Genomic DNA, 27362 nt, shown 5'->3' with positions numbered 1-27362 from the left:
CTGCCGGCAGGACATGCCCGAAACACCTCCCCGGGGAGGCGTCCAGGAGACATCCAGACCAGATGCCCAAACCACCTCAACTGGCTCCTTTCGATCCGGAGGAGCAGCGGCTCTACTCCGAGTCCCTCCCGAATGTCCGAGCTCCTCACCCTATCTCTAAGGCTGAGCCCGGCCACCCTACGGAGGAAACTCATTTCGGCCGCTTGTATCCGCGATCTCGTTCTTTCGGTCATTACCCAAAGCTCATGACCATAGGTGAGGATTGGGACGTAGATCGACCGGTAAATCGAGAGCCTGGCTTTCTGGCTCAGCTCCCTCTTCCCCACGACAGATCGGCTCAGCGTCCGCATCACTGCAGATGCCGAACCAATCCGCCTGTCGATCTCCCGATCCCTCCTACCCTAGTTATACTTTTGTCAAAGCAAAACACGAGATTTTAGTGTTTTGCATTGAAGAAGAAACTCTGTAAACTCTCCACCTAATAAAAGCCAAAGCAGCTAGCCGTGCTAGCTTGACTGGGGCATTCTGTCACACTTGGCTGGTGGCTTTTCAGTAAGTAAACATAATTTAATAGACATCTAAACCTCTACTAATTTTGTCGTAAACCTATACTTTGATTGAGTTGTAAAATCATGAAGCTAACTAGTTTTAAAGCTGTCTAGAATACAGACGGGTTATAAAGCGTTAGCTGTAAGCTTGTAACGATCTGAAATTGTCATGACAATATAGAGCTAAGCACTCCACCGCTCCTCTCACCTTTTTTTTCTTGATTATAAATCTGCTGCACCTGTGCGCAGCTGGCTGCCGCACCCTAAACAAGGAAAAAATAGAAAGTGCCTTCAAGCTCCACGGACTTTCTCTCCACCTGTGAACAGAGTGACGTGAACACAGGCGCACAGTGATTTTTACTGAGTAAACAGGCAGTTTTTTAATCAAAGAGGCCGTTAATCCCTCAAGGATTGAGACAGATCTGGAAGATGGAAGAAACGCTCAAAAACCAAGTTCTAAGTTCGCTATTTGATGATGTCATCCTCTGGATGCACCATATTCACTGCAACTTGACAACTGATGGGATTGCTTAACGTCATCGGATTGCCCATTGAAGAAATTCTTACGTCAAGCAAACGATCTACTAAAACTGAGAACGTGTTTTTCAAACTTCTCATCACTCTCATTTGTTAAATGACCCCTGTCAACTTTTCCAATACAAGGGTAAAATTCTGCACTCACCTGCAAGCACCGCTCCTCCATTATGGACAATTCAGCTAAATAAACTGCATCTGTGAAATTGCTCAAACCTGATTTTCCTCTGGACTATTACCTCCATTCATTTCATTTTTTTGGTCAGACAACTTAATGTAAGGGTGTATGTCTAGTAACATATTTCCTTGTGTAACGGGAGATTTTATTTTATTTCACCATTGCAACTTGTACGACTGTTTTTTTTATTATTTTATCCCATGTGTCAGGAGGGAGACCTGACTGGCGCCCAACGTCCATATTCATCTATTTAGTCAATAAAGCAAAACCTGAAAACCGTTACAAGCTAACGTAGCTAAAATAGGGTGACCATATTTTCTTTTTCAAAAATGAGGACATGAGAGCTGTACCTACCGATGACATCACACTAGGGCTGGGCGATATGGCCTAAAATCAATATCACGATATATTGAGGATTTAACCTCGATAACGATAAGTGGACGATGACTACAGGTATGTGCAGAAACAAAAGTTGTCCACTAGATGGAGCTGTCACATTTTTACGTGACTCAAGGTGGTACAACTTCTTAAAGGGACATGAATGTTGCCAACCTACACACATCTTTTCATTTTTCATCATCAAATTTATTGACATGGGAAAAATGATCTTGATATGCTTTAGTTCTGCAACAAAAACCAGAAAGCAGGGGCCTAATTTATAAAGCTTGCTTACGCACAAAAGGGGATCGGAAAACTGCGTAAGCAACTTTCCATGCAAACTTTGGGATTCATAAAAGAAAACTTAGCGGAAAAATGTGCGCAACTTTAAGGACCTGGCTCACGTACATGTTGGACATGGAGAGCACCTGCAGTGCTGCTGCTGAGAAGGATACAATTATGAAATCCTGCAGCATTATCACTTGTACTGCTTTGTGTTCACACAGAACAAGACCCCCCCACACGGACACACATGCACACACACACCAGATCAGATTGAGACGGAATGTCATGCGTCTGTGACAGTGTGTGTCCTGTCACTGTGACCCGATTGATCATGCGCCCTGGCTACTTGGTCAAGGGGAATCTCCCTTTGGCTGACTGGTTAGCACACGTGACTCTCACCCAGGAGTCTGGGGATTGAATCCTGACTGGACCATTTTTTTTAAATATCCGCTTCAAATCTCTGAAGAACTCACAACATTGACGGCTTCAGCAACACTGTGCTACTCTGTGGATTTTCTATTATTTGTTTTACAAAAGCACTTCCTTTTATTTCTCCACCTCACCCACAAGTACCTCAATTTCTGCGTGTGAAATACCGCTTCCTTGATCTGCGGTCGCCATGTTAATGGGAGAGCGCTTCAATGAGCCGGCATGAGCTCCTCAAGGCACTTTGCATTGACCATTTATGGTAGAAAGTGGGCGTGGTGAGGGCGAGATGCGACCAAAAAGCAGCTGAGAACCTTTCTTGTTAGTCTCTGATTTATAAAGCGGAGATTGCATGCAGCTGTGCATACTCCATGATTTATAGGTCACAAACCCAATTGGTGTAAGTACTTTTTTTTTTGCTGAGCTTAAGTACGGTTTTAGTAAGAAGTCTACGCAATATTTTATAAATGAGTCCCCAGGGCATTAGTCTATTCTACTGGTGATAAAAGCATGCATCAGTGTCTCCGTGTTGGCCCAAGAGAGGATGTGGCGGGCTCTGGCGATGTTCTTTAGATGATAAAACCCTATTTTAGTGATGCTTCAATGACATCTCAGAGCCAGAAATCCCGCCCAGGATCTTCAGTTGTTGAGAAGGATTAAAGACAGTGATTGTAATTTTGGTAAAAGTTTCTCTCTCTGGACCTCAGGATCGATAACTAAAACTTCCGTCATCTCATTCATCATCTCAGTTATCTTATAGCGTGACTTAGGCTCCCCATAAAGTAGATTTGTTTTTCATTGTATCATGTAAAGGACTTTGGACATGACAAGTGTAATAAGGTGCTTTATAAATGATGATGATGAGGATGATGAAGCCATGCTGTCTTGCTTTTTTCAGCTCCCGGTATTACATCTGCCTTCCATTTCCACTTCCAGCCAACAAAATCACACCGCCAACCCTCCAGCTTTACGCATCACTTTGGATGACCGGAGGATGTTCAGAGATCTTTGGAAGAACTTGATAATAAGAAATTCCAGTTGCCAAATCTAGCCAGAATATTCTACTTGCAACCTCAGACTGGGGGCCGATCTGTTGTGACTTGAGCTGACATACCTGGCACTGTAGTCAGCTTTTAGCACATTTCCTGCATGTTTTAGATCATTAACACAGCTGATTTGTTTAATCTATTGAAGGGCCACTCCTGTAGACACTAAAGAAGGCTGAGGAGACATTTCATCTGCTAGATTAAGGTGTTAAAAAGACGAACGCATATTCAAGAAATAATTTTACTTTCAGTCCTACAAACAGACATTAGGGGGTGCTAAAAGCAAGCCAAAACTGCCTAGTTCCCCCAGAAATGTAAGAAATGGTCTTGATTGGGAGCAGGTTTGAACTGCTCTCTTGTATGAATCATAACATATGACCGGTAAAGACATAACTATTTTATACAGAACAGACCATTTGTCTTTTAGATTAACTTAAAATAATTGTTTTTTGTGCAGATTCTGTGGAAAGTTTATCAACAAATACCCATTTTGTAGATTGCCTCCACTAGTTTGATCCACACCAATACCAAAGTTGATTTCTTCCATTTTTGATAAACTTCAGTCTCCAAAATGTTTTTGCAGCAAACACCATTCAATGAGCATTTACATTTTTTATACACTTTTCATTGCATGGTTATTTACATGTAATTCTAGTTATTTGTGCATGTAAATAGCTAGCAGCTAGCTAGCATGTAGCATTTCTGCAAGGATAACCTTGATGCTTCTAAATGCAAAGCATGATTGCCTTGTAAGTAAAATTAACAACTTTTGAGATCAGAGTTGCCTTAAAATGTCAGTTTTCCACTTTAATCTTGGCTCCACTGTGACTAGCTGTTAGCTTATCATTCTAGCCAGAACTAGTCTGTTTATAGCTATATCTACAACAGATGATGATTGAATACATTTCTACAGAAACCCACTTTAATAAATCCGAACTTTCATTTAAGTCTGCTTCAAGACTCCGAGCTGAGTAGATCGTAAGTCTCTGTTTTGTTTTTGAGGCTTTACATTTTAGAAATAAAAAACTAAAGGTTGTTGAGACATTTGTTTAATCATTTTCATAACTAAAGATTATTATTAAATGCATTTGTACATGTCATGAAGTAAAAAAACAAAGTGAAATTTGAATTTAAGGTTTGTAATTTTTAAAATTGTCTAAAAGACCTCAAGAGCCAAAAAAAATGATGCATTGGCTCTTGTGTACACAGAAACCAGCAGAAAAAACATGCTCATTGCTTTCTTCCTTAATTATGAAAGAAAACACAGGGCACAAGCTGTCAGAGTTTACAAGTAAAGCCCGGTTGGATTTTTGTGCTCCAATTGTCTGTCGCTGCCTGTAAACGGCTCTCGGACGGCGCTTGTCCCTGTAAATCTCAGCTGTCACCCACTTGCCAATGTCATTCCTGCTTCTTTACGCCTCTGCTGTGAAAAGGATAAAAGCTGGGTGGTGGGCGGGTAACCGGAGGGCTGCAGAGACAGGCAGTGCAATGGGATGACATGAGAAAAAAGGGAAAAAACAAGGACCAGACTTGGAAATGACAAGACGTGACAACGCTAAGCTGTCAACACACACCACATGCAGGACAAAGGGAGTACATCACACAGTTTTAATCGTGTTTTTCTCTGCTGCTGAGGCCAACTGATACAATTTGGAATCAAGTCAATACCTTAATGCAGCGTGAAACTATTCACTGCATTACTCTGATATCCATATTTTGGTATAATTCATTGAATTTATGAATGAAGTCGCCTAATTCCCGTAGAATTTGATATCTTAATGAGAAAATGGGATGTAAGGTGATTTTCATTGGAGGAATTCAGTCATGTCCAACACGGACAGATCTTTGACGTAATTTCACTTCGGTAAACGTCGAGGCTGGATAAATGATAGCAGGACACACTTTTAATCTACAACTTGTCATTTTCTCAAAAGCAATTTGTCATTGTTTTTCTCTTTATCAAATCAAATCAAAGATACTTTATTAATCCCAGAGGGAAATTAGAGTTTCAGTACACACAATTCAGAGATCAGACATACATGGGCAGGACACATGACAAGAATTGGTGACTGTGGTCATTCGCAACCCTGAGTCACGCTACATTAATAGAGATAAGAGGGGTTTACATGAGGATTGGTTCAGGTGGAGGGAAAAAAATGCACTTCAGAGCTACCCTCCATAAGGAGGGCAGCTTTGCTCTGCAAAAAAAATCTCCTCAGACATATATGCAACAGACTTCAGACAACACAACATATGTGTCCACTAGGTGGGGTGGTGGGTTGGGATTATCCCCACTTCAGTTCCTGCAGCCACGATAAGCAGCGCATGTCACCTCAGTGTGGATAGGGGGAGGAGCATTGAGGGTTGGAGGGTTGCAGTGACCCTGGAACGTTTCAGTGGCCTTCCCGAAGTCCCGCCCAGGCTGGGAAAGGAGACAGAGTTGAGTTGCCATAGCGACGGCACATTCCTCATATCATATGTGATGGAGGGCTAGTTCCAGACCTGGCCCACAGGCTGCCTATTAAGTACCGCTGGCCTTAAGTACATCTCACACAAGCTAAAGGCTGGAATATCTCCAGGCAGCTTGATTTCCCTGTGACAAAAGCTGCCAATAATGTAAAGTACAAGGTCCATGGGACTGTGGCCACAACAGGAACCACAACAAAGTTGACTAGCTGGATTGAGCAGATGGTGGAAAAGAGCCAAGAAACCTGAACACAAAGATCAAAGTTTGTCCCTTTTTAGTTTCGCCATCCGTTGCATTTTGAACCACAACAGACTTCATTGTAGAAGACCCAGGAATGCCTTGCTACTGACAGAAAACCATAAATGAGCAGACTGGAATTCACCAATATGAATGATGACAAGCCCAAAAGTAACGGGGAGAACATCCTTGGGTAGATGAGACAAAACTGGAGCTTTATGGCAAATCACATCAACTCTATGATTCAAAGAAACAATGTTGTGAAATTTGGGTCTGCATTGCTAAATCTGGCATGAGGAACCTTGACTCAGTCAACCATGGATGTAGTTTTGACTTTAGAAATGGGGGCACAACCGGCATGAGGACCAGGGGGGTCTTTACAGTATGTATACAAAAAACGTGTATAAAATTACAGCCTAGAGGCTCTTTTATGCAATGTCAGTAATGCAGAACTGCCAAGTACACAGGTGGCAGGAACGGCCAATCACACGTTAGCAAGTTTCAGTAGAGCCAATAGATGAGCTTATAGACGATTCTAATGGGAAACAGGCTTCAACACAAGCGGTTGTTTTCCACTTGGTCCTAGTGCTCAACGAGTGTCTGTTTAATATGATGTAATTTAATCTTCTTTTTTCTTAGTGTAAAAATAGTTGTTGGACAACAAAAAGTGCAGGGGACAAAATTTTGCTTTGGAAATTTACTTTGGAAAAAGTTGGGGGGACATGTCCCCCCAACCCCCCAGAACTACATCCATGCTGTCAACGCATCCTGCTTGGTCTCAGGTCATTTGTCCCTCAAAAGAAAAAGGGAGTATAAAACACAGAATGCATCAAAGCCAAACACTGGTGTATTCCTAAAAGACCCTCGGTAAGTCAGTGTCCCAATCCCCTTGATTATCTGTGAAAAGCTCTGAAAAAGTTGCCGTCGTTTTTGTTTGTGGCAGGCTGAAGTTTTAAAAGGATACTACAGTATGCAACGTTTTCATATTTCAAAGTGATTTACTTGAACCCGTATGTACGGTGGCCCTGAAGTGCAAACCACAAAAACAAATCACTTAACGCACAACAAATTGAAAAGCGCAAAAACAAATTCACTAAACACAAAAACAAATCACTAAACGCAAAACCAAATTGAAAACACAAACCGGAAAAGGTAGGTACCGATGCTGCAACAACAGGCATCACTGATTGGATGATGGATCCGTTGGCCTTTTGAACCGGAAGTTGTTCTGCCGAACGTGGTTATGCGAAAGAGCAGTCAGCGGGTGTGTCCGAGGTCCGAATCCACAGGCAGGATGCTTACGAGTATGGGTCCTGGCCAGGCCCCCACAATGCGGCTTTAAAATTGAGTCAAACCCGCAAGTAAGAAAAATTGCAGTTCCACCTTCATCCACTAGGGGCTGGTGTCAGAAGCGAGCAAATCCTCATTGACTCCCATGTTAAAAATACCAATTTCACAGCAGAAATCAACATGTTTACAGCCCGGTACAGGGCCTGCTGGGCTGGCTCAGATGACGGCTGTTACATCTCTGTGAATGACTTGCCTGTTAACAATAGTGGTGGTCTGCTGGTACCTCCTCCAGGACAGAGCACCACTGACCTCCTCCACACACATCTTCCTCAGGCTCATCCTTCAGACCCACAACTTCACCAGCACAGAGGCAGATGTGCAGCACAGTGCATGCTGACCTGTAATAGATTAAGAAAGAGTTTTTTATAGAAAAATGTAAAACAAAACACAACCTGCAGTACACTGGTTCTGTTCAGTTTAAAGAACAGCAGCAGGGAAAACTACACAGAATTTACATTTTTAAGACAGATCTAATCATTATTAGGCTTAAGTTGAATAAACAAAAGCACATTGAAAACAGTTCAATGCTATTTTATTAAAAAGCCTGTTTTTTGAAACGTTTTACCCCCATTTGATGCAAAATAAGTTCTAAGGTCCGATTTACATTAGAAAACATCCTACTGCATTCAACATTTATAATGCATTTGGTTTATATTAATTACCTACATGATAATACTCTGTAGTAATGTGTTGTGTACAGTTAACAAGTTCATTCTGTAACTTAAAACATACATGAAACCATCTAAAGTTAACATGTAAGTCCTGAAAGCTTCTAGAATAAACAAAATTACTTTACCTGAAAACGTTTGTGAACAAACGCTGCTGATGCACATGAAGCTGCTGTAGCTCCTTAATATTCCTGCTCGATTTTCGCTAACTTTAGCATTTTTCCTTTGAGTGTAGCTGCCGCCACGGCTGTGACGGGACCTACGGGCCACCATAGAGGTGGAGGCTAGACTGTCCGAATTCAGAGCCGCTGGGTTCTGGTCTTAGCGGTCTGGCAAGGACTCTAGAAGGCGCTTTATCAAATACAGGCCATATACCATTTTTACCTATTCCAGCTGTGACTGAGCGTGATTTCAGAGTGTGTAGTAGATGGCTGAAGAGACCTACAAATCATGAAGGTATAATGGGCTAGTGAATGGAGTGGAGTTGGGTTTTAGTCCTGATGAGGTCCTGCTCCTGTCTGTTAACATTGTGCAACAGATAGATTTTATTTAAAGAGCATAACAATGGAGGATGTAACTCGTACATCCTGAATTCAACAGCTCCTGTTGACCGAAAACGGTACACATGCTAATTGTTGAGACAGGTGATTTGTGTACAGCTACAACCCTAAAGTCTGTAGTTTGATGCACAGACGAATAATGAATAATTACTTAATGCAGATAAAAACGTTTTGCATGTTGAAGATTTACGTTAGGCCCGGCTACTTGGGCTCAAGCCCTGGATGTTTTATGAAAAGCCCCGGATCTAAAACGTGGAAGTAACATGCAGTACCAAAGTCCAACAGAGAGGGAGCAGCTGGCAGTAGTTTGTACACAGCCTGCCTGAGCTTCCACCACTGAAGAAGAAGCCCTTCAGCAGCTGGCTTCTTCTGCAGTCTCTGCCTGAAACGCATGAGTGAAGATGGACATGAGGACGTTTTTTAGACAAAAAGTACAACGACAGAACTCCAGCTTTGATGAGACTGGTGTTGGATCAGGTTTGTGAGTCTTATTTGAAAATATTTGTCGTGCTGCTGGTTTGCCTAAAGTTAGCTTACTATCAGGTAAAGTTGTTGGAGAAAGAAAGGGAATATTTACTATCATCTCACACTAAACACTAACAGGAACAATACTCTGCCCTGAAAATGCTTAATATGTAGCTTCAGTTTAAAAATTATGTGGTACAAGACAAATATATATGATGTTGACTAGTGCGTGTCACGTGTGTGTGTGTGCGCGCGTGCGTGTGTGTCTGTGTGTGCGCGTGCGTGTGTGTTAAGCCCCGGATCTTCTTCAGTCCTAAATCCGCCCCTGCTGCTACATAAAGCAGACACTAAGTGATCTCTTCCTGTTTGCTAACAGCTACCATCGCTATCAAATGAAATACTCCAATTCACTCACATTTTACTCTGTCTCCAAAAAACTTTTTCCATTGTGCCTACCTTTTCAATGGGTTCCTGAGCCAGGATCGTATTATACACATAACTTTTGTGTCTCCTTGAGCAGAAATCCAGTTTTTTTCCCCAATAGAGCCATCTAGAGGCAAAAAAATGTATAACACCACAAGTCCCTTGTATTAACTTCCTTGTTTACAGCTAGAACAAAAGTCTTTTGCTTGTGAACGCGTACCTCTTGCTGGCCAACAGAATCAAACCATATTATTTCACACACACATCCATTATCGTCTGCATATTTGAGGTTGGTTCGCGAGGGCAGTAGTCTAAGCAGAGAGGTCCCTCTCGCCAGCCACAAGGTGTTCCTTGGCCAGATGAGAACCATAGTCGCTCCAGCATGTCCTGTGTCTTCTTTTAGGTTTCCTCATGGTTGGATGTACCTAGAGGAAGTGTGCAGTAGGATTCCAGACACAAGCAGATGCTTGAGCCACCTCAACTGGCTCCTCTTCATGTGGAGGAGCAGCAGATCTACTCTGAGCCCGTCCCGGGTGACCGAGCTTCTTACCTGATCTCTAAGAGAGACCCCAGACACTCTGTGGACAACGCTCATTTTGGCCGTTTGTCTGTTGTGTATCTCGCAATCGTGTCCTTTTCACAAAAGATTATGCAATGGTGGCATTAAGGGGGTATGGGGGCGGTCTCTGCACTGCCACAGACTTCCATTTATCTTGGATATTTTCAACAAGTCTCTCCTAAAGGTGTCTGTCCTCCACAGTCCCTGTAGTCTCTGGTGAACTGACCTCCAGCTGCAATGGAGAAAAGATCCACAAGCGAGATTTTATTTTGATTTTCTACATGGCTGCCGGCCAGAGCTTGGCAGTAATACCCCACATGATCATGACACCCCACTCTGTTGCACCAAGGCACAATCGCCGTTTATAGAACACACAATTACTGCAATATTACTACCAAGCAAGGTGGAACGAATACTACAAAATTCACGAATCGCCATGACACACCATTGCGTTAATATTACGCTGATTTACAGGCACGGTGTGTTTTGTAAAAGGGGCTAAAGAAGAACTTGAGAAAGCCTGGAGAGTGAAGGCACTGGTGATGCCCGTGGTCATCCGGGCACTCTGAGCAGTGACTCCCAAACCAGAGGAGTGGCTAAAGCAGATCCCAGGAAAAACATTAGAGTCTAGAAAAGTGCGGTCCTAGTAACAGGAGATATAGATGTGCATAAGTCTAGGTACATTCTCGAATGTTAGCGCACCATCTGTGGTTGGCATCTGTAGAAGTTTAATGCTATTGGCTAAAGCTGACCGACGCGCAACGGAAATTGCATTGAGTTCCACGAGACGGGCAGCGGGCTTAGCAAAACGTATTGCCTACATTATGTCACGTACAGGGTAACTTTTAGGGTCACTTTTACAGATTTATTAAAAAATTATACATAATTCCCGAAAGAGGGAAAACTCCAGATTGCCGCTTTAAAGATCGTTCCCCTAAAATCTTCTGTGCACCACTAGAGGGTGCTCTCTTACCAACACAGTTTACGAATGACTGCCATTCAGGGTTTTGGTCCTCCAGTGGAGGATCTAAATGCTACAAACAACAAGAGACTCTTTTATTATTCTATTCATTTAATAAAGCTAATTTTAATTTTATTGTGATCAAATACATAAGAAGAAGAAGAAAATATCAGTTCTATAGCGCCTCTCAAGATAATAATCACGAGGCGCTTAATAAGCTAATGAAAAAAATTATTCTGCCTTTTTTCACACATCCGGCGTTAAAGGAGTGTAGTGAAACTTTCTGAAACATCAAATGTAAACTAAAATATATTACAAAATATGAAACAAAAATGTTATAAAATCATTGATTCGAATTGTTTTTGTTTTAGCTGCAATTCCTTGACAAATAGAACACCACTGCTCACGAAACAAGTTGTGTTAAAAACTAATTAAACAAATTACATTTCAATTGGCCCCTTTTTTCACTTTCTTTTTTTATTAGTTTTTCCACTTGTGGACACAACAATGTTAGCGTACACAGAACATTACTGTACAACATAGAACAACCATAGTCTGAAGAAGTATTGACACAATCCATCAAGTTGGCTAAAAATTTTGTTTACTTCATGCTTATTTTAAATGATCAACCCATCTTGCCAAATAAATAAATAAATAAAAACTGTTATTTTCCATGAAATGCTGGAATAGTGACTGTTCTGTTTTAGCCTTCCAGCTAATGTCTAATCTATAACCAAAAACCAATATTTTTGCAAGGATATTTTTATTTTATACAACCCTTTCAGATTTAATGGAAACTTCAATTCAGCAAGTACCAAAAGATAAAAGTCAATATGGAGAGATTCTGGCATTACAACTGTAGCAACATGCTAGCTCACCACCAGTGTGTGAACTACATGAACACTTCCAGGGGAGCTCAGTGAGATTGGTGTGTGTGTGTCTGTTTTGCCCTGGCCCCCAAAATGCCTTGTAACGGCCCTGGGTGTGGGACTGAGTTTTGAACGTGATCAGAATTTTATCAAATACATAAATATTACATGCTTATAAATTATTGATTTATAAAGATAAACATCTGTAGTGGGATAAATCTACCTACATTTTCTTCTCAAGCACTGTTTTTTTTTTTTTTTTTTTTTTTTTAATTTGACTATTTTTCTGTCCTGGCTTTCTCTGATCTTCCTGCATCTCCCCTAAATACTCCAGAAAAACAGCTTCCTGACTTCCTGCTTTTTCACTTCATGAGTTACCTTTGAACTAAAAAGATCAAAGGGATTGACTGGAGCACGGGTGAAGGGCTCCACAGCATCAGGCACCAATAAAAGACGGAAAGTACCAAAGAATATGAGTAGACATGAACAATGGTGTGATAATTACATTTTTGTAATGAATTATATTTCTCCCCTCCAAAGAATTCCCGGTATGCTGAGAGTCCAAACCACTAAAGTAATGTAGGTAGAAATTGGATCTGTTTTCGGTCTCCCCATGGGTGTGTAAGTTGGGGGAGTCTAGGGGAGCCTGTTAGCCTAGTGAACTAGACCAAATTCTTGCTTTGCAAAGTTTTAAATAATACATTTATTTAGTCTGACTTGCCAGGCTAGGAGCCTGTCACTCTTTCAGGGGGGGCTGGGCTCCCCTTAGCTCCCCCGTACTTTGAACCCTGCTCACCACACAGCTTTGATGCCTGCTTGAAACAAATTATTCAGGGAAATCAGACCCAAACTAACTTTCCCTTCATTTTCATTAGTTTCTGTTCGCGGTGAAGGTGTTAACACATCTTGGATAGATTTTTTCTTATGGGTGTGTATAAAGTCACCTGTTGATGTGATACAATTAGACAGAAGCAGCTAAAAACTGGCTGAGTTACACAATTGATTGGAAACGCCCAGTTTTAAAGGGCAATAGTGTGGTTGTCTTGTGTTTGAACTGCTGGTATTCCACAGCTTCCAAAAAAAATAGAAACACCTCATTTATTGTGCCATTAAAAGCCTAACATTTGTAAGGTAGCTGCCATGTTTTTCTTTAAAGTCAATTATTGGGTCTTGAGTACATTTTTGCCATCAGTAAAGCAGCAAAAAACAAACCCTTTCTTTTAATGTGAACCTCTTTATGAATTTTGCGTATTTGTATTATTCTGTTAAGAAACTGACAATTCCTTTTGTTTCTCTGCTCCTCATATTTGGCTCTAATTAATAAAAAAAATCTAGCTGTGGTCATTTTCACTGGAACATCTATAAAACCAAATAATCAACAAGACAAAACAAATACATGTTGGAGATAAAAACAGCATTCGTTATAATAGTAATGAAACAGCAGCAAATACATGGTGGTGGACTATTAAAATAACAAAAGCAGACAAAGAAAAGATATAAAATACTCTTCTGCCTTACTTTTTCACCAACATATTTTTGACTGGCACCTTCACAACATAACGGCGAGGCCTTCAGATGTATAACAGTTATTTTTTTTACTATAACATTGATTCTAGCAAGTGAATTGAGACAAATGAAGCTACAAAAAGGGCACAGGCACTTGATGTTCTCTTCAGAATGCGACAAAGTGGTTGCTGTCAATAAAAATAGAGGTTAAAGAATGTCACTACACTTAAAGTGCGGTCTATCCGCCTTAGTTTCTGCAACCATGCACACAGAATTTGAGCAAGACCTTTCAGGAAGGCCTCTAAATAAGGGCATGGCTATTACTCAGCTCATGACTCACGTTAGGATGAGGAGTGATAAACAGAAGATTAAATACAAAAACAGATGGTGCATACAGTGACAGCCACTGATGCGACCACCTGACTCTCCTTGAGGCTCAGCAGACACCAGTAGTGCTGACGGTGGTATAGCCGAACTTAGACATTGATGCAGCCATGGAGGTGGCATTGGTGCCATCGTCATTCTCCCTCCTCCTGCACCTGTGGAAGGGGCCTTTGCGGCAGCAGCAGCGGTAGAAGGTGCTTCTCAGGGCCCCTCGGAAACGAGTGTTCATGAAGCAGTAGATAATGGGGTTGACGCAGGCTGAGGTGTAGGTCAGCAGGTGGATGAAGGAGATGGGAGCTCCAGAGAGGGCTTTGGTGGCAGATTGGCTGTCAAAGGCCTTCCAGGTGTTGACTGAGTACAAGGGCATCCAACAGACGAAGAAGAGCACTACTATCACCATGAGCATGCGGACGACTCGCCTCTTGGCTTCGAGGTTAACGTCTGACTTGTTACTACATGCATGGCCAGACTTGAGGTGGCTGTTGCTACATGAGGCAGAGAGGGTGGGAAGCTCCATAGAAGAGGTCTTTTTTTTTACCTGGACGTAGCAGCCATCGTCATCATCCACACCCTCCGCAGGCCTCCCTACACCATTCCTCTGCCCTGTGAAGGGTCAGAGTTACACGTTAAGCTCAGGAGAACTTTGTCAGACAAAAAAAAAAAAGCTGCAAATTAAGCTGCTTAATGCCATACCCGGTAATTCATTTACAAGCCATTAAGTGTTAGGAAGTCTAAGTTCCGAGGGCAGAGCCTTGTGAAACACCTAAAAGCATTTATTTATCTCACATTTCCCATCTCAGTCTTTCTTTATTAGGCTATTCTTAAGCAGGTGGTTGTATGTTGTTCAACCACCAAATACATTCTATTCAATGTGACTTAGCAGTGTCAGTGATTTTATGGAGCGAAAATGCAAATCTTGATGGTTGAGAGGGTAATAAAGTGACATCTAAAGGTTCCGTGCCCAACCTCTTAGTCTGCTTCGGAGCTTCTTATGTCCTTTTAGCCGTTTCTCTTGGTAATTTTGCTTCCTCTTACTAGTGTGCCAACTCTATTACCTTCCAATTTCCATGCAGGATGTGAATCGTAAATCATTCAATAAAATTCCATAAGTACCAGAATGCAGACAGAGGATGCTTTCAGGGCATTTACTAGCTTCTCAATACCATAGTCTCTCCTATCTTCCAGATGTGAAAGTGGCGTGTATTGTAATAGAGGCGTAATAAGGGCCTTCCACACTGCTGGTCCCACAAAGTCACTAAATCACAGGAAAATTGCAACACCACGAGTGATTGGGGGTAGCAGATAAACTGCGTTGTCAGTAATTTAAGATTGCAGGTTCAACCCTGGCTCCCAACAGAAAAATCTGCTGCTGTGTCCTTGAAGAAGACACTTCACCCTCCCTGCCCGCTGGTGGTGTTTGGACGTACTGGTGGTGCCTGTGCTTGGAAGCCTTACTACAGTCAACGCGCCTCGGGGCGGCTGTGGCTACGTTGTAGCTCATCACCACCATTGTGTAAATGTGTGTGTGAATGGATGAATGATATGCTGAAGTGTAAAGTGCTTTGGAATCCTCTGACTCTGAAAGGTTCTATACAATTGTGAGTAATTATCATCATTTATCATTTCAACACAATACCAAGTTAAAAATGACAGCTGCATGTATACAGAAAGGCCGGTGGTTTCTTTTCTGTTCTGTTTTCTTCGCCTACAGTTTTTTTTAACAGGAAATGACATACATTTATCTACACATGACTTTATTTTTGAAAGTTTCCGAATGTTTCACACTGCTTTTGTGTTTGACTTCCTGCCTGGCCCGATCTAAACTGCAGAATTTGATGTGTTTTGGAAGCGTGGTGCGTAAAAACAGGCTCAATGTCATGAACAGAACTAGGAAGACCCGTGAAGACGCCAAACACAATGAGAGTAAAATAAAAAGTCTTTATTAGGATGCAGATTTACCACAGTCGGGTGAGGCTGGAGACAGAGTCGGAGACAGGCGAAGGTCGAAATGGCAGGCAGAATACAAGGCAGGGGTCAGGCGAAGAACGAGGTCCGGAGGCAGAGATCAGGCAGGGTGGATGGCTGGAGAATTTACTGGCAAATGTTTTCAACAATCTGGCAGAGACTGGGTAGCTGAATGGATCTTTTATAGCAGGGGAAGCAGGTGTGTGAGATGAGCTGAGGAGTCAGGAGCAGGTGAAGTGGATGAAGCTGAAGACAGGAACAGGTGAGAAGAATGGAGTTGATTGTGGTTGCCAGGGGAAACAGGGCTTGTCAGGAGCTTGGTGAAGGGACCAGGTGAGCTGAATGAAAGTTAAATGAGGAGGGTGAAGGATGGGAGTCATGACAGACCTCCCCCCCCCACCCCACCCCTAAGGGCGGATTCAAGACGCCCACAGGAAACCAGAGCAGGGCGGGAGGAGGGGGACCAGGAGGGAGGGCCAGGGCAGGGCGGGAGGAGGGGGACCAGGAAGGAGGGCAAGAAGAGTCTGGGGGGCCTGCGACGGGGAACCAGGAGCCGGGACAGCGGGAATCTGGGGGGCCGGCGACGGGGAACCAGGAGCCGGGACTGCGGGAGTCTGCGGATAGAGGACACTCGAGGACAAGGACTAAGAGGGGACTCTGGACTAAGACTAAGAGGGGACACTGGACTACTAGGGGACTCTGGAGACTGAGGGGACACTGGACTACGAGGAGACTCTGGAGACTGAGGGGACAGAGGGGACACTGGAATACGACTAAGAGGGGACACTGGAAACTCAGGGGACAGAAGGGACACTGGACTACGACTAAGAGGTGACACTGGAGACTGAGGGGACAGAGGGAACTCTGGACTACGACTACGAGGGGACTCTGGAGACTGAGGGGACAGGGGGAACTCTGCACTACGACTTCGAGGGGACTCTGGAGACTGAGGGGACAGGGGGAACTCTGGACTACGACTACGAGGGGACTCTGGAGACTGAGGGGACAGAGGGAACTCTGGACTACGACTACGAGGGGACTCTGGAGACTGGGACGTAGACTCGGACTGGGGGAGACAGGAACTCGGGAGAGTGGGACATAGACTCTGGGACTGGGGGAGACGGGAACTCTGGAGACAGGAACTCTGGAGACAGGAACTCTGGAGACAGGGACGTAGACTTTGGGACTGGGGGAGACGGGAACTCTGGAGACAGGGACGTAGACTCTGGGACTGGGGACGAAGACTCTTGAACAGGCTGGACTGGAGCCTCGTGGATGGGCTGGACCAGAACCTCGTGGACGGGCTGGACCGGATGCGGTGCATCCTCTGGGATCACCGCCAGCGCAGGATGCAATGCGTCCTCCGGGATCACCGCCGGAGCAGGATGCGGTGCATCCTCCGGGACCACCGCCGGAGCAGGATGCGGTGCGTCCTCCGGGACCACCGATGGAGCAGGATGCGATGCGTCCTCCGGGACCACCGCCGGAGCAGGATGCGATGCGTCCTCCGGGACCACCGCCAGAGCAGGATGCGATGCGCCCTCCGGGACCACCGCCAAAGCAGGATGCGGTGGGACCTCCGGGACCACCGCTGGGACAGGATGCGGTGCGACCTTCGGGACCACCGCTGGGACAGGATGCAAAGCGACCCTCGGGACCACCGCTGGAGCAGGACGGATGGAGCCTCTCGGACAGACGGAAGTGGGACCCCTGCTGGACATGGATGTGGTGCGGACCCTGGAACCACAGCTGGACATGGATGCGATGCCACCCCGGGAACTACCGCTGGACCTGGAGAGGCAGAGCCTCTCAGACAGACAAAGGTGGAATCTCTGCTGGACGAGGATGTGGTGCAGCCTCTGGGACCACCGCTGGATGTGGATGCGATGCGCCCCCTGGGACCACCGCTGGACGTGGCTGCGATGCCACCCCTGGAACCACCGCTGGACTGGGGCAGGCGGAGCTTCTTCAAAAGGCGGAAGTAGGAACCCCACTGAGCGTAGATGCGGTGAGATTCCTGGGACCACCGTTGGACGTGGACGCGGTGTGTCTCCTGGGACCACCGCTGGACGTGCATGTGGTGCACCTCCTGGGACCACCGCGGGACGTGGACGCGGTGCGCCTCCTGGGACCACCGCTGGACGTGGACGCGGTGCGCCTCCTGGGAACTTGAAGCTTGAGCGGTGTAGCTGCAAAACCTTACGTCTGTGAAGGCCATGAACTAGTAGAAGGTCTCCGGGACTGCCACTGTTGCATTGTCAGAAACCTGCTGCGCAAGACGGCCGCAGCAGCCCAGGACGAAGGAGTGGAACCTCTGCGTGGCAGTGGCCTGATGGCCAGCCGCGTTTCTCAGAACGGTGACTCCTGCTCCTTCTCTAGTTCCATGAATTCCAGGAGCGTGAGACATTCCATGACAGGTATGAAGAAGAAAAAATACTCCCAAGGACTGTGTCGGTGTCGGGTGAGACTTTTGGCCAGATTATTCTGTCACGACCAGAACTAGGAAGACCCGTGAAGACGCCAAACACAATGAGAGTAAAATAAAAAGTCTTTATTAGGATGCAGATTTACCACAGTCGGGTGAGGCTGGAGACAGAGTCGGAGACAGGCGAAGGTCGAAATGGCAGGCAGAATACAAGGCAGGGGTCAGGCGAAGAACGAGGTCCGGAGGCAGAGATCAGGCAGGGTGGATGGCTGGAGAATTTACTGGCAAATGTTTTCAACAATCTGGCAGAGACTGGGTAGCTGAATGGATCTTTTATAGCAGGGGAAGCAGGTGTGTGAGATGAGCTGAGGAGTCAGGAGCAGGTGAAGTGGATGAAGCCGATGACAGGAACAGGTGAGAAGAATGGAGTTGATTGTGGCTGCCAGGGGAAACAGGGCTTGTCAGGAGCTTGGTGAAGGGACCAGGTGAGCTGAATGAAAGTTAAATGAGGAGGCAGAGGAGGGTGAAGGATGGGAGTCATGACACTCAAAATGTAGTGATCGCATGTGTCCCTATGCTTCTGGGACACGTCCAAAATGTTACACTTTGCTACCGGTGGAAAGGAACCCACTTTAACAGCAAATAATTGCACCAAAATACGTTTTGCGATGCTTTCACGTCCGGTGGTCCAGTTGAAAGAATTCAAATAGTTCCTGAAAGAGGAGAATAAGGTCCAGCTCACCCAGTTCATCACTTGTTTGACCTGTTGCCCTCTGGCAGGTGCTACAGGTCTATTAGATCAAAGACAAAGCAATCGCCACCCTGATTGTACATATCCTCTAAAACCCTTAAGTAACGTCTGTCAAGAAAGACCGATTAATTAGTACATCCATCACTCTAAATACAATAACCTACATGTGATTGTTTTACTTTTGATGCCAGGAGTGTTTTACTTTTATTTATCCAAAGTTTTATGTTTTTTTCTTTACTCATTTCATGTATAAATTAGAAAAAGCACCTTGAAGTAGCCCTTGTGATTGCGTTGGGTCTACAGCCTGTTTTGTACAATGACCATGAAGCTTTCTAATTCTAACGCTGATGGAGTTTGTGTAGAAAATAATCAGTAACATAAATGACTAAAGCATTCAGACGTTGGGCACTGGTTATTTTTCATAACGTTAGTGAATATCATCTTGGACTAGACTCAACTGAGATCTCTATAAACCCGAAAAGCAGCCAGAATTCACCGAATAGGACCATATTTTATTGTTATCAGAGATTATCGTCTGCTAAGATCCATCAGCTCTAATAAAGGATACTTGGTGAGTGGAAAAGAGAAAGGCAGTGTAATTTTAGTGTCACGGGTGCAGAATCTGTAAGTGTTCAAAAACATGTCAGTTCCTGCTTGGGGCAAAATAAACAAACATCCCTTTTGTGTTTTTGCCCTTTAGGAAGTGAGTTACATGGATAAATCCTCATTTATTTGTTTATAATGTCATTTCCTGCAGCAGAAAGGTCATTAGTATATTTTCATCAAATACATTTCTTCCATTAACATGACATTATTTATGTTTCATATCTCACCTGTGGTGTCTTTGTTCTGGCTCAGCTCAAACTGCATGCCTCGGTAGAGCTCTCTGGAAATCAGACCATAAGCCATGCTCATCACCAGACCTGGGATGAAGAACAAGGCGAACAGCACCAGAACGTACCTGCGGAGGGGGGTGGAAAAAAGCAAAAAGAGTGAGGGACTGACCAACAATCAGAGTGGAGGAAAAGTCAACACGATCCCGCCTGAATGCTGAAGAAGTTGCTTGAGAGTCTTTGCTGTCTGCATTTCTCGCCTCCATCTTTTATTAAAATGTTTATTTACCACTCATGGTGTTCTTGCATGCATCAGCATACTCTACATTCGGCTGCAGCTTTTGGAGATAAGTCTTATAAACCAGAACGAGGTTTTTTCAGCCTGATTTTTCTACGGCACTCAGCAATCAGGGACTTATTCAGCCCTTTTCTCCTCATTACAATTTTCATTAGGAAGTAGTACAATAGTACAATGCTAAACAACCAACAACAAACTTCCTGTTTCTTCCCCCGTGTCCACCAGTCAGTCCATCCCTCTCTAGTCGGCGAGTAGTCTTTTAACTCATTCACTGCCAGCCGTTTCCTGATCGGTAAAGCCCTTCGCTGCCAGCATTTCTCGCCGTTCTTACTGTTTTTTTTAAGAGTCACAGAACGTTGCAGGCTAGGATGATGTCGACGCCATAACAACCAAAACAAAGCGGAGACTCACCTCTAACGTCAGGAAGAATCTGTGTGCTTCGAGCGTTATCCTTTCTTTCATGACGCTTTTCCCGTTCGTGCCTCATTTTTTTACAGGAATGGCCCAAAACAATCTTCTAAAACATGGATTGTCTGCTTCCTGATCATGTGACGTACGCGGATGAAGATCGGCTTCAGAGCTGATATGTTTGTTCTCTCGGCGCGGGGGCTCGTTCCGATGCCCACACAGTAAAAAAAAATGCAAATGACGACTTTAGTCGTCAATGGCAGTGAATGAGTTAAGCCGGGCGTACACTGTGCGACTTTTTCACTTTTTTGAGCCGATTTTCCAGTCGTGCGAGAATCCACGAGATCGGGGCGAGTTTTGCGCCGAGCGGTCGTGTAGTGTACAGGGGGTTACGAGAGGCGATTAACACCACGTGACCAGCTGCCGATCGGCAGTCGTGAGGTCGCACGGACTTCTGGCGTGTTTAATATTTTGCTCGTCCCTCGTGAGGGTATCGCACTGTTGAAGCGGCGCTGCGAGCGGCTGCAACCCAAAAAGCATCAGAACCGCTCACGGCACATGCGCAATCATGCATCAACGCCGCTCGCTCGCTATTTCCCTAATAACACACGTTGTTCGTTTTAATTTCTACACGTTTTTTTACTCACAAAGATTGTCAAGAAAGCATGTTTGTCGTGTTCATGTCAAATTAAACTGATCACAAAACACAGATTTACTTTATTTCGTTTCCTCATCCAACCCCCATAAATCCCTGTGTGTCCTCCTGCAGCACTCCCGAAGGACAACAGGCAAAACAAGACAAAAAAGTCTGACGTGTTGTGTAAAAACTGCTATTTTTAGCATATTTTTAGGGCCGACGTGTTGCTACCAGACGTACAGTGTGAGCAGTCAGGTCGCATCCGAGAACTGGGTCGTACAGTGTGAGCACACGACTCGTGAGATCTACTCTGCGAGGAAGTCGTACAGTTTGAGCTGAAGCTGAACGCTGCGAGTGAAAAAGTCGCACAGTGTACGCCCGGCTTTAAGGTATCAAGTCCATCCAAGGTACGATAGTATCTGAAGTAGCATTGTTGATCCTTGCTGATAATAGTTCCATTTACACAATGTCCGTATAAACTCTCAGCTAGTGTACAAAAGGCATTTTTCATCTTTGGGTTATGATTTTCTTCACTGCCAGCAATCCTGCAAGCCAGATTCGGGTTTTCTCCGTATGTGAGTCATTTAATAAGTAACAATGGGATCCAAAGGGAGAGGCACGTCACTTAAATCAGTAATACAACAAAGTACTTTAACTCAGAGGTCCTGAACCCCAGTAATGTGCCCTGAGTTCCAGGGGAACATCTGATCCAGCACCTCTAGGCTACATGACAAAATTTTATATGTATTGAAGGTTAGGGTTTTAGAAGTCTTCTAGACATTATGAAATTAAATACCTGTGGCAGACTGTGTGTCTTTCATCAATCACAGTTTCAGCAGAAAATTGAGAAAAATATTCTCTAGGTTTACTTAAATCACCATATTTAGTTTGTTGATTTCCAAGTTGGTACCTTCCTCAAAACCTACAATATTCAGTCCCTAAAGATGCTCTTTAGTAGAGGATGGAAGAAAGCAGCAAGTGCCAGTTTTCTAACATATAGTATTACTTAATTATTATATAATCTCATCATGAAACAGAATTTGTATTACTGTAGAGAAAGTAAAAAGTTTTTTTGTACCTTTTTCTAACCAGGATTGTCCTTTATTTATTTTAAGGTTGAGCGTATAGCCCTGCATTGGGACAGGGATGTCTAAAGATAAACGCAAGTTGTAAGATTGCTGCAGGCAAGTGAGGGTGGCTAAAAGTAGAGAGTTGTATGATTGTTTGTCCAATAGAGAAGACTGCTGAGGCTGAGTGGGGTCCGTCCATCCATCCATCCATCTTCTTCCACTAATCCGGAGTCGGGTCGCGGGGGCAGCAGCCTAAGTTGAGAGTCCCAGACTTCCCTCTCCCCAGCCACTTGGGCCAACTCCTCCGGAGGAATCCCAAGGCGTTCCCTGGCCAGGTGAGAGACATAGTCCCTCCAACGTGTCCTGGGTCTACCTTTAGGTCTCCTCCCGGTTGGACGTGCCCAGAAAACCTCACCAGGGAGGCAACCAGGAGACATCCCGACCAGATGCCCGAGCCACCTAAACTGGCTTCTCTCAATGAGGAGGAGCAGCAGATCTACTCCGAACCCCTCCTGGATGAACGAGCTTCTCACCCTAACTCTAAGGGAGAGCTCAGACACTCTGCGGAGAAAACTAATTTTGGCCGCTTGTATCCACGATCTCGTTCTTTCGGTCACTACCCAAAGCTCATGACCATAGTTGAGAGTAGGAACGTACATCGACCGGTAAATCGAGAGCTTTGCCTTCTGGCTCAGCTCTCTCTTCACCACGACAGACCGGTACAACGCCCGCATCACTGCAGACGCAGCACCAATCCGCCTATCGATCTCGCACTCCAGCTGGAGCTGAGTGGGGTGTTTAAGACTAATGGCAAAAAATCCTACATTTGGAAAAACTTATTCTGACATAAAACACTCCAAATCTAATAAGATCATAAAGTAGGACTTTTTGTATAGTAAAGTGATGATGTGTAGTTTCCCTGGTGATAGTGGGCAGTACATCCCTAAATCATTGCAAGCAAGCTGTATGTTGTGTTTGAGTAAGACCTTACCTACGGATGGTCATTAGGGTCAAAAGTTCTTGGGAGCGCAACCTCTAGCAAAATGACAAGCACATCAGACTCCCTTTCATCACTTGCAACGAGTGAAGAGGTAAATAAGTAAAACAACATTTATGAACGGCAAACATTTTGGAACTGCTTGTTACACATTTTGTCCTCAGTGGCTCCATAGAAGGAAACATGGCATTTAATATGACATCGCCCAGAGACTTGGATCCGCAAGTAACAGATCTTTGGGCGAAGTTGAACACAAATATTGTGGGACTGAGTTGGAGAGGCAGAAACAGACCGCAGGAGTGGGTGATAATGTTGAAAGGAAGCTAGAATTGGCGTGAGTGGAAAATAATCATTTTCTATGTAGAACATTATCACCCACATTTCAGAAGTGTGTGATAATGTTTTTGCCCGTCTCTGTGCTAACCCAATGTAAGATGACTGCCATAACTAATCAGCATTAGCGACACAAAAATTTTAGATGCTGTTGTAAAATTTGGTGTGATTTGGTCACAGTTGTCGAGCTATTGATGATGAATGGGGGAATACAGGGGTAAATGGATGGTATATTTATATGTCCAATGTGTGTCAACAGAGAATTTCCCACAAATTCGGTGAGTTTGTCAAACGTGTTTGAGGCAAAATCAATGAGAGGATGCTAACATTGATTCTAGTTATTGATTATTGATCATCATAGCTGCAGATCCCATCCTCCAGCGGTCCGGAGGAGGTCTGTCCACATCTGTCTGCACTGTTTCAATGAAGTACGACTTCTTTAAATGTGCATCTACTCCTGACTGACCTTTGGTCAAACCAATTCAAGGTGGTCAAATTACTCAAAACTCCAAATATTATATTACAGATACATTTATTTGGATATTTCAGTGTTTTCTTGACATATTAAAACACGAACCATATATATCGTATTTTCCGGACTATACGTCACACTTTTTTTCGTAGTCTGGCTGGTCCTGCAACTTATTCAATTCAATTCAATTCAAATTCAAAAATACTTTATTAATCCCAGAGGGAAATTGATTGCTGTAGTAGCTCAGAATAATAATAATCAAGTCATCAAAGAGTTGTTGTATATTACAATGGCTCTTGGCAGGAAGGATCTCCAGTAGCAGTCAGTGTTGCAGCGAAACTGAAGAAGCCTCTGACTGAAGACACTCTTCCGTTGTCGGACAGTCTTGTGAAGAGAACGCTCAGGGTTGTCCATAATTTTCTTGATTCTCTGGAGAATCCTTCTTTGCATCATCTCCTCCAGTGGTTCCGAAACTGCCGAAACTCTTATATACCAAATTATGTACCAACTTATATACCAAATTATGTATACCCTGCTGCTGCCGGCTGGCTCCGGCCCAGGAATGAGCTCCCCTGTCCCGCTGGGAGGGTTTCAAACACCGCCATCCTCTGCTGGAGACAGTGGCACGCTGCTGTGCCCGCGTTTTTAATTCCGTTATTGTCTTGCAATGTGAAACGCTTGATCTCCGATTTTGTAAGAAAAATAATAAAATTTTTCCCCCCAAAATGCGACTTATATATGTTTTTTTATTCTTCATTATACGTTTTATGGCTGGTGCGACTTATACTTCGGAAAATACGGTACTTCACATGTTTAAACCCAGGACCCAAAATGTAACAAATTAGCTCTTTTGAATGTTTAACTAAGGATGCAAACATATCTCTTAAATTTTTGCCACAGATCCATCATTTTTAAGGCATATTCAGTTTTTTTACATAAAACATTGCCAAAATACCCTGTCGGAGTATGACCTGCTCCTACGTTATAAACAGCATGAAAGCAATTACATAAAACGAGGGAAGCCCTACACCAACACTATAAAAGGAGCTGCTCAGCTGTTACTTTGATTATGATAGGTCTTTACAGGCACAACTCTGGTTTGATTGATTATATTCAGGGAACGCTTGTCTCCACTAAAGGAAGTCTGTGGTGCACACCAGTCAGCTCATAAAAGCAGAGCGGGAGTGGCTCAGATATTCAAATGTCTTCCTGGGCAGCTCTCTGAACTCTCATTCACTTCTCGTTTGAACAGAGAACTTCAAAGTCTCTTATCAGCAGGCTGTTTGATAGCGAGAAAAATCTCCCAGACAAAAGCTTTCACAAGAGAACTGAAGAGCTTCACGTTTTGGGTCTGAAAATGCAAAAGATGTTGAAATATGAGTCTTGACATTTCCAACTGGATCCAAACGTAATGATCAAAAATCTCCACATATATATATATATATATATATATATATATATATATATATATATATATATATATATATATATATATATATATATATATATATATATATAATTAGTGATGCACCAATATGAAATTTTTGAGCCGATACTGATATGCGATATTAAGATTACTGTTATGGCCGATAACTGATATTTGCTGATACCAATATATGGACATTAATGCTTCTAACATCAGCAGATTTTGAATAGAATGAAATCTGAATTTACGTTATTATGCGCACACACACACACACACGCACACACACACACACACACACACACACACACACACACACACACACACATACACACACACTTACAGTTTTGAGATGATTTAATTCACTGTTCACATGACTATACAATTACCACCCCCCACACACACCCTCTGAAACAGGCAAACAAATGTTTGTTAAAAAATGACTAACATTGGCCGATACTGATATTGATGCACATATATTGTCCAACCCTAAAATAAATACATAAATCTGGGCTTTAGTTCTGGTTATAGACTTATTTACATTAATCTCACTTAATTATTTCAGTTTAGTGAGAACAACTTACGTTTATGGGTTCAATTAACTTAAAAGTTACACAAAAAAAAGAGATGGCTTGATCCAACTTCACTCATTCACTGTCATTGATGACAAAAGTTGTCATATTAAATCCAATCATTCGCTGCCAAGATGACTAGTCGTCATTTGCATTTTTTTTACTGTGTGGGTGTCAGAACGAGCCCCCGCACCGTGAGAACATACATTCCAGCTCTAGTAAAGTCGATCTTCATCCGCGTACGTCACACGTCACGTGACCAGGAAGCAGAAAATCCATGTGTGAGGAGATCGTTTTGGGCCCCTGCTGTAAAAAAGGTGAGGCGCGAACCCGAAAAGCTTCTGCCGATCACAATTTGACAACGGATTATGAAAGAACGGATAACGCTCAAAACACGCGGATTCTTCCTGATGTAAGAGGTGGGTCTCCGCTTTGTTTTGGTAGTTTTGGCGTTGACATCATCCTAGCGCGCAAAGTTCTGTGACTCTTAAAAAAACCTGCAAAAACGCTGTAAAACGCTAGCAGCAAAGGGCTTTTCTGATCAGGAAATGGCTGGCAGTGAATGATTTAAACAAATCACTTAAGTCACTGAAACTGGTAACAAGTAATTAAGTAAAGTTCATCCAGTGTCCTTTTTTAAGTTTGCTGAACTTGACAAACATTCAGTTATTTGATTTTACAAAGATATTTAATCCTTCTGATTTAACTGAATTTTGCTTAAGTACATTTTCTCTTGCTTTATACTCAGGGTATCTGCAGGTTTAAGGGAGCTCAATTTAAGACTTTTTAAGACCTTTTTTAAGGCCACTTTGACCAAATTTAAGCAATTTTTTAAAATTAAATTTAAGCGATAATTTCCAGCTATTGCCTGGAACCGGTGCTAACCACATCACAAACGTGGGATTACCCACCCAATTACCATTAAACTTGCACTTCCCCATGGCGCAAGCTCCCACTAGCTTAACCAGCTAATGTGCTCATCTAAAAATAGCCCTCTTTCACAACCAACTGAATGTGTATGGTTCCGCTTCCGCCAAAATCATACAAAAAAAAAATGCTGAAGACTAACTAGAAATTCTTGTTAATTGGGTCTTCGGTAATTTAAGACCTTTGGAAACTGTATTTAAGGATTATTTGTCATTTTTAAGGATTTTCAAGGCCTTAAATTTAGAAAAGCAAATTTAAGACTTTTTAAGGACCCGCGGATACCCTGTATACTTCAAAATAACCCAGGCTTATCTGGGGTTGGGTCACGGGGGCAGCAGCCTCTGCAGGGAGGCCCAGACTTCCCTCTCCCCAGCCGCTTGGGCCAGCTCCTCGGGGGGAATCCTACG

The 27362-nt window shown here is 43.6% G+C and overlaps 1 protein-coding gene and 1 long non-coding RNA gene across 4 annotated transcripts in view; one reads left to right on the top strand and one right to left on the bottom strand.

Moving 5' to 3' along the window:
- Positions 1-19967, top strand: part of LOC139062671 (uncharacterized) — a 29746-nt gene extending 9779 nt beyond the window's left edge. For all 3 annotated transcript variants that reach the window (XR_011516249.1, XR_011516247.1, XR_011516248.1), the window contains exon 5: positions 19844-19967. This is a non-coding gene — a long non-coding RNA (uncharacterized lncRNA). The remainder of the gene's footprint in view (positions 1-19843) is intronic.
- Positions 11543-27362, bottom strand: part of LOC107381016 (cholecystokinin receptor) — a 64293-nt gene continuing 48473 nt past the window's right edge. The window contains exons 5-6 of the mRNA XM_015952477.3: positions 19819-19946; positions 11543-14447 (exon numbers count right to left, since the gene is read on the bottom strand). Coding sequence (XP_015807963.1) covers positions 13897-14447; positions 19819-19946 — 679 coding nt within the window. The 3' untranslated portion in view covers positions 11543-13896. The remainder of the gene's footprint in view (positions 14448-19818; positions 19947-27362) is intronic.

The sequence above is a fragment of the Nothobranchius furzeri genome, chromosome 14, assembly GCF_043380555.1.
Source record: "Nothobranchius furzeri strain GRZ-AD chromosome 14, NfurGRZ-RIMD1, whole genome shotgun sequence".
NCBI lineage: Eukaryota > Metazoa > Chordata > Actinopteri > Cyprinodontiformes > Nothobranchiidae > Nothobranchius > Nothobranchius furzeri.
Note: the sequence above shows the minus strand (reverse complement) of the source record. Positions and strands in the feature narration are given on the sequence as shown.